Source organism: Oreochromis niloticus, linkage group LG23 (assembly GCF_001858045.2).
Source record: "Oreochromis niloticus isolate F11D_XX linkage group LG23, O_niloticus_UMD_NMBU, whole genome shotgun sequence".
NCBI lineage: Eukaryota > Metazoa > Chordata > Actinopteri > Cichliformes > Cichlidae > Oreochromis > Oreochromis niloticus.
In genome coordinates this window covers 1,199,703-1,212,103 of record NC_031986.2, presented here as the reverse complement: position 1 = coordinate 1,212,103, position 12,401 = coordinate 1,199,703, and the positions used below count along the sequence as shown (strand labels likewise).

General features: G+C 39.2%; 1 protein-coding gene across 1 annotated transcript in view; it reads left to right on the top strand.

Annotated features, from left to right (window-relative positions):
- Positions 1–12,401, top strand: part of nlgn4xa (neuroligin 4 X-linked a) — a 159,046-nt gene that overhangs the window by 108,011 nt on the left and 38,634 nt on the right. The window contains exons 4-5 of the mRNA XM_003454715.5: positions 5,989–6,174; positions 9,775–10,564. Of these exons, the coding sequence (XP_003454763.2) occupies positions 5,989–6,174; positions 9,775–10,564 (976 nt within the window). The remainder of the gene's footprint in view (positions 1–5,988; positions 6,175–9,774; positions 10,565–12,401) is intronic.

Sequence of the window (12,401 nt, the reverse complement as noted above, 5' to 3'; positions counted from 1 at the left end):
GGTTAAGTTTAAATGAGGTAAGATTTGTAATGTTGCTTGTGTTGGTTTTACATATTGACATGGTTGTTGCAACATATATTATGTCTGACATATGTCTGAGATTGTGGCTGTTTATTCACATTCTGTTGGTAATTCTAGTTTGTTTGTTTTTTAACTTAAATCTAACTTATACATTTAAGTTTCAGTGACATAAAGAAATACTTGTCATTTCCAGTATGAGTGTAAGTGAACGTTATTAAATTAAACACAGTGACTCATACACTCTGTGGCCTGTGAACAGTTTGTGCCCAAAGCTCCAGCACTTGGCATTCTGCCGGGTCACCGTCTGTCCACAGAGCTGCAGTGCCAGTTTCACTTTCACTCACTCTGTATGTCATCTGATGCTATTTTTTTAAATATATATAGTAAAAAAATCATTTTCTTATTTCACCTCAGATTTTCTATGTGGATAAAGTAAGTTTGGAGTGACTGTTCTCATATTCCATTAGCGTGCATTAGCGTAACTTGCTCCAAGATCTTGGTTTCCCTAAACCAATATTGATAATGTCAATTAGCAACTTGGCATAATGTTTCCAAAATGACTCATCACCAGAATAAATTATAGACTTATTTTACTAACAAAATACCAAAAATGTTCACGTCATGTTGTTTCAATCCTATTTCCCTTTGGCATCAAAATAAAACACATTTCAAAATCGGGATTTTCTCTGGTTCTGTTGTGTCACGTGCCGTACTGGAATATTTTTAATTAGATCTATTTATTGTATTTTGTAACTTTGTAATGTGGTTTATTTTTTAATTTAGCTTAGTTAGTTACTGTTGTAAATGTACTCAAATTAAAACTAATGTTTGTAAATATGTGCATGTGTGTAAATCCAAATATACTGTACATTTGATCAATATTTACATGAAGTCTGAGTAGTAGAAATAACCGCTCTAATGTGTGTGTGTGTGTGTGTGTGTGTGTGTGTGTGTGTGTGTGTGTGTGGTACAGGACGGGGCGAAAATGACAAACTGGAGTCACTAATCTGATGTCTGACTTACCTAACGTCTTGTATTAAATTATATATTTTGTAAAACAAATAAAAATAAATGAATGGTGATTGACAAACACAGAGTTTTATATTTGAATCAAAAAGCAATTATGTTACAATAAATGTTTATCTTAAAATGTCCTGAAGATAATTAAGGTAGAATTACATAAACTGAATGAAACATGGAGTGAATTATATTCAAATGTGACTGAACGTTTAAGTGTGATGTCAATTCTTTATGTTAAGAATAACAAGGCAGATGTAATAAAGTGATTTTAAAGTTTAAAAGATTAAACTTTGTGTTAAATCTTGTAAGCCAGGTAGATAGAGAGAGATATATGAGGTGTCATTGGACGATTAGATGTCAACAACTTGTTTGGATGAGCAGAATATGAAGATGTGACGTCGAGTAGGAGAGGTGGGAGAAAGGGTGAGCAGATATAAAAGGTATGAAAGAGATTCAGGGTTCTTGCCTTTTCTCTTCTGCGAGACGAGCAGTTCAGAAGAGCGGATCTAAAAGGTTCACACATGAAAATTCCAGCAGGCATACCAGAGGGATCGACCCCGCCTGACCTCTGAACCTGCTAATTGGTTTTGAGGTTTCTTTGGTTCCCTATCTGCTCATCTTTGCCAGGTTACATGGTTAATTCAGAAGCATTTTGATTTACGTCATACTTCCACTGAATGCCCAGGGGATGCTGCTTTCCTGTTGGGTGGTTATCATCAACTCAGAACAAGGGGATAAACCTCTCTTCACCAAAATAAGAACAAAATCAGATTGGCTCAGAGCAGGTTAGTTAGGTACAGTTTAAGTGATTTGATTTTTGTCTTTTTAATTACTACTACTTCATTTTGCTTTTGCTTTGCTCCTGCTAAATTGCTTGAATAAAATTCTAAATTGTGGACATTCACTTTAAACCTTTTGTGGAGCAGTAAAGGTAAAAGTCTGAGGATTATGTTTTATTAGTGCAAATAGCTCTTACAGGTTACCCTTGGTGGCTGTAGTTCAGGCTGTAGAGCCTACCAGCCGGTTGGTGGGTTGATCGTTGTTTGCTTCAGTCTACATGCCAAATATCTTTGGCCAAGATACTAACCCCACGTTGGTCTGAATGTCTGTGAGATGGAAGCACTCTTAGAAAGAGCATAGAAGAAAGTGCTGGTGTGAAAGTTGTGTAAAGCACTATGGGTGCTCAGAGTAGAAGAGCCCTGTATAAAAACCCGTCCATTACCATTACCTAGTGGCATTAATTGAATCTTTCCTTGGAGCCTGCTGTCCAGGCTACTAAAATCATTCCAGAAATTACAAGTGCCACAATCAGTAGGGGAACTACCTTTAACAGGTGAGACTGATGAATTGCAGGACTACTAGTGAGTACTGGCTAAGACTCAGATATAAGTCAAATGTGTTAATGAACCACGTTTTTCAGCTTTTGGTATTTGAAAAAAAAAATACTTTGAGTCCCTTTTGTCTATTTGCAATTAGCGTCATCATTAAAATGAAACACCAACTGTTTAAAGTGTACGTCTAAAAAATGCAAACCCAAACCTTGTTTAACTTTACGTTATACATCCAGCGATTTTTACATGCAGTGCTACATGTAAAGTGCTAATTTACCCCAAAAAGTTTTGTCTAAACAATGTTTCTAACAATGTTTTTTCTTTAAGTCTGTGCTTATAAAATGTTGTCAATGATGCATCTCTAGGCTGTAGGCTTAGTTATGCATGCAATCTATTTTGAGGACATAGTGCTTTGAAATGAAGTACTGACTAATCTTCACACATCCTGAAGACTGCCTGATAGGCGTGCCTCTCTCTGGCTTCTTTGTGGTGAGATATGTGAGGGGAGAGAAAAACGGGGAAAAGAACAGGAATGAAAGACTGAAGGGGAGAAGGAAAAAAGGAAGGCGAGCAGTGCCAGGACCCGTGGTCATCCTACAGGGTGTACGAGGCTGCCAGAGGCCTTGTAATCTCCCCTTACCCTGCTCTCCATCCCATCTCTTTCATCCTTTCCACTTCACCATGACAAACAGGATCGGCTCTCTATGAAAAAGCCAAAGGCTACCTCTTGTCTTTCTTTCCCCTTTCTTACCCAGCCGCCCTCATCCCATTTGTCGTTTACCCTGCCTCACTCTTGGTTAACTCACAGGGACTGGCTGTTGCTGCCCAGCTTGGCTGCCGAGCTCCCAGGCCTGGCAAGAATGCTCCACCAGTTTCCCCAGTGTCAGCATTTAGAAACCCTCTTAATGGGTTTAGGCACATTTGCTAATTTGTCAACAAGTTTTGGATGTGGAAGCTTCTGCCAAGCTGCTCGGTCTGGCACTTGACTGAAATGGATGTTTGCTGGCCAACCGTTTGTGTAGGCATGAGCAAAATCAAATTCAAAGGGCCTTCAATACTTGACAGTGAGTGGCTTGTAAACCACGATAACTAATTATTTTTATCATTCTGCATATTTATAGAGATGAATTCAGATAATACTTTGATGCTGGAATGATAATGAATTGAATAAAACTGAAATTTGGTGTAAGAAATGACACATTTCCTGCCACTCAAAAACTGGAAGGCATGTTTGTGGTTCCTCACATTATTTTGGTCATCACATAAAGTCATTCCATGACACCTATTGTGCTGTATCAGTGGCCATTTGATTTATTTATACCTGTTTAAGTGTTTTTATCAGAAATCTAATCAGCCAAAGACATGGCACTGGGAAAAAAGGTGATTTAAGGCAGCGGTCCCCTACCCTTTTTTATCATGGACCAGTTTCACACTGGACAAACTGTCTCTGTGTGTGTGTGTGTTTGGGTGATGCAATTCAAATATAATGATTCTTGAAATTTTCTTTTAAATGCAGCTTTCTTTTTGTTGGCACTCTCCGACTCTTCTGGTGTCACATCTTTGGCTCTCTCTCCCTTTTCAAAGATGCTCTCCAGTAATTTGTTTGTCTTTGTGTCATTTTTGCAAGGGTTAGCTTGCAGACTCAATGATGTATTGAAAAAAGAAGAAAAAAAAACGGCAGTGAGTCGCGTGCAGGAGTGACATGCACGCAGAATTTTTTGGAAAATATAATAATAAAATAAAATTGAAGACTTAAGAAAATGAAATACATACACTTTAACACAAATGTGTTCTTTCTTTGCGGCCTTGTATCAAATAATCCACCGCCCGATGGTTGGGGACCTCTGCTTTAATGGACTTTCAACTTGGCATGGTTGTTGGTACCAGATACGTTGCTTTGAGAACTTCCAAAGTGTGATTTTCCCACACAACAGAATAGTTATAAAAAGACAAATGTGTTGTTGGTGTCAGAGGAAAACTGACAGGAAAGAAACAGTAACTCAAACAACCACTTTTTACAACTCAGAAATTCAGAAGAGCATCTGAACATACAGGATGTTGAACTTTGAAGGAGATGGGCTAAACTGAAGCCAACCTGGTCAGCTGAGAAGAAGACAGTGAGGATTTGCATTGGACAATGAGAGATTGTATGGTAGGTTTAGATATTGGCATAAATAGCACCAAAGCATGGATTAATCCTACCTGACAGCTGGTCTTGTAAGAGTTTGGGGGATATTTTCTTGACACACTTTAGAACCAGCAGGGTTGTCAAAACACGACAACCTACCTGAGTATTGTTGTTGACCATGTCCATCCATTTATCACCAGTGCCCCCATCTTCTAATCACTGTTTCCAGCAGGAGATTGTGTTATTGTGTCTTTGTCGCATAGCTCAAATCACCTCAGACTGGTTTCTTAAACCTGACATAGAGTTCACTTTACTCAAATGGCCATCAGTGTGTGAGGAAACATTCCTCATTTTATTGGCAAAATGAGGAATGTTTTCAGCACTTTGCTCAATCTCTCACAAAGAGTTGAGGCACCACTAAGAAAGCTGCACATAATAATGTTGCTGGCACACTTTGTTAGTACTTCCTTAACTTTTTGTGGCAAAGATTTAACGAGGTGCTGGAAACACGATAAAATACTGTATTTATGCTGGGGATGCATTAAGTGCATACCCACATGTGTAAGTAATCCAAAAATAATAACACAGAACTGGAATTTAGCACAAGTTCCCTTTAAAACTTTAATATGTAAGATTCCTATTTTTTAAAAAGTCACTAGAAGGAGGTAGCATTTTACCAGACAGTTTAGTGCACATAAACTCTGTGTAAGTATCCAGCATAACAGTTTAGAGGCACATTTAAAGGAAATTTGTGGGCTTTTGGTTGGTTCTTTTGCTTTGTGCTTGTAGAAATGAGGATGATGGGTACTAGTTTAAGTTTAATAGATAGTAGGTACTTCTTCAAGTGTGTTTAACAGCATTGTACACACTAGTACCTCTAGATGGTTTCAGAAGATTTTAAAAAGAAGCTAAGTGCAGCTTTGGTCCAGTCATTAAATAATTATACAGAGAAGCACAATCTTCTGTTTTCATAATATACTCAAGGCCAAACTGATTCAGATGAGAAATGTGTTGTGCCCTTGAACAGGGCAAATAGTGAGGAGAGGTGAAAGAGTGGCACAGACACGCAGCTCTCGCTCGTCTGTATTGAGTGAAGGAGGAGACGCGTGAATCCACCTACTGGAGTCCTGAGGCATTACCAGTGGATCGACGCACAATCAACCCAGACAAAACTTTCACTACTTATCTCCCTCTATATTCCCACTGCATATTATATAAAGCAAAACAGTCAAAACAACAAATAAAACAATAATAAAGGCATGACACAAAATATAAGGGACAGAGATGTACAACTCCAAAACTAATCAAATTTATGATCCACCACAAATGCAACACTATTTCACCAGTTTAACTTGCCTTGAGATAAAAAAAAGTGTATTCATTTCAGAGATTAAAAAATTACTTGTAATTTGAATGCTCCCATTAAATCAGTGCCTTTTGGAAGTAAAGAATAGATCTCTTTTCCCTTGTGTTTTTTCACCAATACAGGGTTTCTAAGCACAGGAGACCAGGCAGCCAAGGGCAACTATGGACTGCTGGATCAAATTCAGGCTCTCAGGTGGATCAAAGAAAACATCCAGGCCTTCAAAGGAGACCCAAAGCGAGTGACCATTTTTGGCTCTGGTGCTGGAGCATCGTGTGTCAGCCTGCTAACCCTCTCACATTACTCAGAAGGTACATGTTCTTTTTCACAGATCAAGGCACAGCCACAGTAATATATGGTCAAAAGCAGGCGTCGTTTATAATTCCTGCTTTGTGTATCTGTTATTTTGATGCAGTGTGGGAGTATGAGATTGAGGCATTTGCATTTTTTACTACTAACCATTACTCCTACAGTATTAAATAGATTCATGTAGTTATTTAGACCTATTCCTCACTTACCCTTGATATTAAGGATGCAAACAAGTAGCTCTGCAAGTAGTGGCTCTGTACATAAGCTAGCTTAACACCATTGACTTTCCTGCATCTGTTTCCACTTGTTTTGCATTTACATACATCTGTGGCACGGGGCATGTGCAATAGTTAACAATGGCAACACTATTTTGAAGTATTTATTTGTCCTTGAGTGAATATCAGATTTTTCTCAAACATAAACTGGATTCATTTACATTCAGTTAGCATGTTTATATCTAGCAAATCAAACACTTAATTGACTTTTTAGCGTGCACAGCAACTAGAGGTCGATGGGCAATTTTTGTAAACAAAGAAACAAAACCACAGAAAAGAGAACAAAAACTCAATATAAACCTAAGCTCTGCTCAGCTGAAGGAAGCGCTTCAGTTTGTATATCCATCACCCCCGCCTGTTCACCATGTGTACTTTGTAGCCTTTTCAAACAAGAAATATTCCTGTATGAAAATGGAGTGTTTGCTCTTTGTCTCTTGATTCTTTCTAATATAGAGAACACTTCATACGTATAACAAACATGCAAGTTCCTTGGGTTGTTTATGATATTTGATACTGAAATGCAGTCTGTAATCATTTACACTGGAGGAGAAGGTATGAATGAGAAAAAGACTCTTTACTAGAAGATAATTCTTCTAGTAAAAACAAACAAACAAAAAACAGGATTTGGAATTTGGAAAATGTTCTCACAGTTCCCCTTCAGCTATCCTCTCTTTGTGATATGAAAACAGGCTTTGTGAAAAACAAAATTCTGCACAAAATGCATATTTTTATCTTGCTGGTAAAAGTCTGTTGGTCGCTTTACCAAATAAGCAAGGGAAGATTTTTATTTCTTTATGTCTTGGCTCTTTTGGTCTTTTGGTGTTTCATTTTCCTTATCTTGTACTTGAAGAAACATGAATGGCTTGATGTGCACATATAAAATCCCTTGTGTTCAATTGCTGCAGCAGTCATGGTGCCCATACAGCCTTGAAGGCAACCTTTATTTTATCAGACTTCACAAAGGAAGGTATTTTCACTTGTTGCCTCAGTTGGATCATGTTGTAAAGCTGCCATAAAGATTTATGTAGCTTCAACATTTGCATTAGCAGCATACCAGAAGCTGATAACACTCTCACTCTTTCAGTGTGTATAGTTTTAGAGTGAACATCTAACTAACAGTGACAGTGGTGAAAGCTTGTACACGACTAACCAGGCTTTATGGGAAATATCTGCTCTGTCCTTATAACATACTTTTCAACTCAGCCCGGCTGAGTCACCACTGTGTTTGCATGAATATAAATAGAAGCCATCAAAAAAAAGAAATATACATGACTTCAGTATTCCTACCCGTACTGTGGCCCACTTACTGATTGGCAGCTCGAGAAGTCATGCTAACAATGTTCCAGAATGTGGAAACAGCCTGAAGTATAGCAACAGCAAATATCTTCTATATGCCGGTTTATCATTCATTCATTCATTCGTTAGAGACACAAAGATGTAAATTAAACATTATGAATTTTTCTATTATTTGCTATGAAATGTGCTTGTGCTGGAAATACTGGAGACGTGGCTTCTTAGAATTCTGTTATACTGGTCTGCATGCCCAGTGTTATTTGAGAAGTCTTACCCACATCATGTACTAATGTGTAGTCCTGACCTCTTTGACAACACATTTTATCACACTTTGTACCCACTTAGTACATTTTGTTATTTTTATTTTTTACATGTAGGGTAGATGGATAGACCATATACCCAAATGTTTTCTGTAAGTGTTGAAGTGTTGGAGGACTGGCTAACCAAAAAGAAGCTAACTCTACTACATGAGCAGATCTGGCAGCACAAATGAATCAGCTACTAATGGAGGAGATGCCCCCACAATGGCTAACTGAAGCCCAGACAGTCCTGATCCTCAAGGATCCCCAGACTGGTCCCATCCAACTACCAGCCATTACCCTGTCTCAGCTTAACATGGATGCTCCTGTCAGGCATCATAGTGGCTCAGATGAACTGGCACATGGCTCAATACATCAGCAGGGCCCAGAAAGGAACTGGCAGAAACACCAGAGGGGCAAAACACCAACTCTGTGTAGATAGAGCAGTCTCTCAAGTCTGTAAGACCAGACTAACCGACCTGTGCACCGCCTGTATTGACTATAAGAAAAGCTGCGACTCAGTGCATCAGACATGGATCCTGAAATGCCTAGAACAGTACAAATTCAACAAGACCCAAATCGCATTTGTCAGAAATTTTATGGGTATATAGCAAACACCATTAATTGTGGGATTTCCCAAGTATTAACCTGTCCCCACTGCTGTTCTGCATAGGCCTGAACACTCTCAGCCAGATCATTATTAAGACTGGCTACACATACTACATACTACTGGCATACTACAAGCTGTATGCCAGGAGTGAACAAGACATCAGTTCACTGATCCACACCACTCGGAACTCCTGCAAAGACATTGGAACGTCAATCGGACAAAGAGGGAAGGTAGTCAGAACTGAGGGGATTGCACTACCAGAAGGCAACATTGGAGATATTGAGGACAGCTACAAGTACCTTGAAATCCCACAGGCAAATGGGAATGATGAAGAGCCCGCTAGGAAAGCCGTAACCACTTAATTCCTTCAGAGAGTAGACAAGTCCTGAGGAGTGAGCTGAATGGGAAGAACAAGATCTGGGCAATCAATACTTACACCCTGCTGGGATCATAAGTCCAGCACCCTGAGACTGTAAGCTAAGCGGAAGGTGGCCAAGGACTAGTGAGTGTCAGAACTACTATCCAGGATAAAACAACAAAGATCCCTGAGTACATCAGGAAGATGGCCAAAACTCGTCATTTGTTTAGTGAATACCTCAGGCAGCAGAAACACAAGAAAGAAGAGGAACCATAGAGGGTTACTTACTATAGTCTTAAAATAGAATAATGTAGATCAAATTGCTTGAGAATTACTTCTCTAAGATCATAACTGTGCTTGTCTTGCTTGCTATAGTGTTAACAAACAAGTGGCAAAACATTTGCTTTGTAAAGGTGAAAGGTTGCCTAAGAGACTTTCTAGCTTGTTTGAACTTGAAAACTCAGTTTTTGCTTCATATGTTGTATTTCTTCCATGTTCAATAAATTGCTGCACCAGTTTTTAACAATGTGTGACAATGAATTTGAAAATAACTTTCACAGAATTTTTCAGCAATTCTGAATTCAATTAAATAGAAAAGGGCATGTACTCAGTAATCACTGTAACCAGACAAAAAGTTAAATAGATTGAAGTGCCATTAAAATCTACTTTGAAAGAGAAAAATACTGCCCATTTTGCAATACCAATTTAAACCATAAAGCATGAATACAGTGAAGTGTGTATATTACTAACACAAATTCCAATCTCAGATCTGTTCCAGAAAGCCATCATCCAGAGTGGCACTGCTCTGTCCAGCTGGGCAGTCAACTACCAGCCTGCCAAATATACAAGAGCCCTGGCTGAGAAGGTGGGCTGCAACATGCTGGACACCATCGACCTGGTTGAGTGTTTGCAGAAGAAGAACTACAAGGAACTAATTGAGCAGTACATCACACCCGCTAAGTACCACATTGCCTTTGGGCCAGTGATCGATGGTGATGTGATCCCCGATGACCCCCAGATTCTCATGGAGCAAGGGGAGTTCCTGAACTATGACATTATGCTGGGGGTCAATCAGGGTGAAGGGTTCAAATTTGTTGATGGCATTGTGGACAGTGAGGATGGCGTGTCTGCCAATGATTTTGACTTTGCTGTGTCTGACTTTGTTGACCATCTGTATGGCTACCCTGAGGGCAAAGACACTCTTCGTGAGACCATCAAATTCATGTACACTGACTGGGCTGACAAGGAGAACCCAGAAACTCGCCGCAAAACCCTGGTGGCTCTGTTCACTGACCATCAGTGGGTGGCACCAGCTGTGGCCACAGCTGACCTCCATGCTCAGTATGGTTCGCCCACATATTTCTATGCTTTCTATCACCACTGTCAGAGTGACATGAAGCCAAGCTGGGCAGACTCAGCTCATGGAGATGAAGTCCCGTATGTATTTGGAATCCCCATGATCGGCCCGACAGATCTCTTCAACTGCAATTTCTCCAAGAATGATGTGATGTTAAGTGCTGTTGTCATGACCTACTGGACAAACTTTGCTAAAACAGGGTAAGTGCTTCTTTTCCTTGTTATTTCTTGTCCTTCACTGTTCTTTCTATTTAATGCCTCTATAGAATCAGTAGTATGAAAATCTCTTCTGACTATGTGTAAAATAACACAAGAAAAACAGACAAAAAATTAAAGAAGCCAAAAACATCAGATTCAGTAAAAGGACTAGATGTTACAGTCCCTGATAATGCATTGCTTTAAATGGAGAGACTCTTGAGGGATGGCTGTTATGAGGAAAGGCAGCCCAGAAACTTTACCAGCAGCACACATCGTTGTGTGCCTCAACTTTCGGTCTTTTACCCAAGCTAATCTCCCATTTTTTGGGGATCAGATTTATTTGAAACGTACTTTCTTTAAAGCATTATATAGAAGAAACCAAATTCATATTTCCATCCAATGGATGACTCCTCCTATAAGGACAGAAATGTTTGATCATAGGATAAAGGTGATCACTTGAAATAAGACTGTCATGATTTAAATGAAAGAAATATAGGTGGATCCAATCTAGTGCAGCACAATGACCTCCAGACCCTAATGAGATGCATTTATTGTATGTTTGTGACACAATAAATGACGTCAGGTAACCTATAATACCTACTGTGTATAAGTACTTAATATTCTAAGGATAGACAGAACAAAAACTCTTGCTATGATTAGCCTAGAGTTTGAATGATTAACATGTGAGTCAAAAAGATCAAGTGGAGGTTAATAAAACAAGTCAAATCCTCCCAGCTGCTGCAGCAGTGCTGGGTTGGATGAAAGGATTTTCTTGCTGTTTATATTTGGATCACGTTTTTGCTTCACACACACCTTGAGATTAGGTATCAGCATGTTTGCAGCCCAGTCATACTGAAAATTCACTTTAAGGTGAATAAATAAAGTCATGATCAGCTTCATAGTCTGTAGCGTTGACTCTGGCAGACTTGCAGACATTTCGGAAGACTCTTTTCTCGTGCTGCTTTTTTTAATGGGCACAGAATAAAGCACTGTCATGAATCATGGCAGAGTGATGTTTTTTTTAACTTTTCCTCATATTACTACTGAGAATTAGACAAGTTGAGCATGATAGCATATGTGCATGCTAACCAAAAGAAATAAATGTCAGCATACAAAGTTAAATCACATCCATTAAATTTCTTCCGCTTATCTAATTTAAGGGGGTGCTGGAGCCTATCACAAGTTGCCACTCTGTTGCAGGGCTAACACAGAGTGACACACAACCATCCACACTCACATTCACAGCCATTGTCAATTTAGAAAAACCAGTTAACACTAACTGCATGACTTTAGATTTTGAGATGAAGCAAAGTACCTGAAGAGGACTCACGCAGACACTGGAAGAACATTGAATTCACTCCAGTTCAGTTTTATTTATATAGCACCAAATCACAACAAGGTGCTTGATATAATAGGATAAAGACCCTACAGTAATAGAGAGAAGGCCTCAACAACTGAATGAGTTCCTTTTATTTATATACTGGCAAATCAAAACAAACGTTTCCTTGAGGTGTGAGGTACTTAGAGACAGTGGGAAGGATAAAGTCCCATTTAACAGGAACCAGGCTCAGGGAGGGGCGGGGCCATCTGCTGCGAATGGCTAAGGGTGAGGTGTGGGAGTCAAGACAAAAGACACAATGTGGAAGAGAGCCAAAGATGAATAATAGCTAATGATTAAATTCAGAGTGGTGTATAAACACATAGTAAGTGAAAACATGCACACTCCAAAGCACCCCAGTGTGGAGATGGTAGATGGGAGACCAACTTGCTATGAAGTAACAGTGCTAATCACTGCATCACTGTGCTATCCCAGGCTTTCATATTCAGATAGACACAGCCC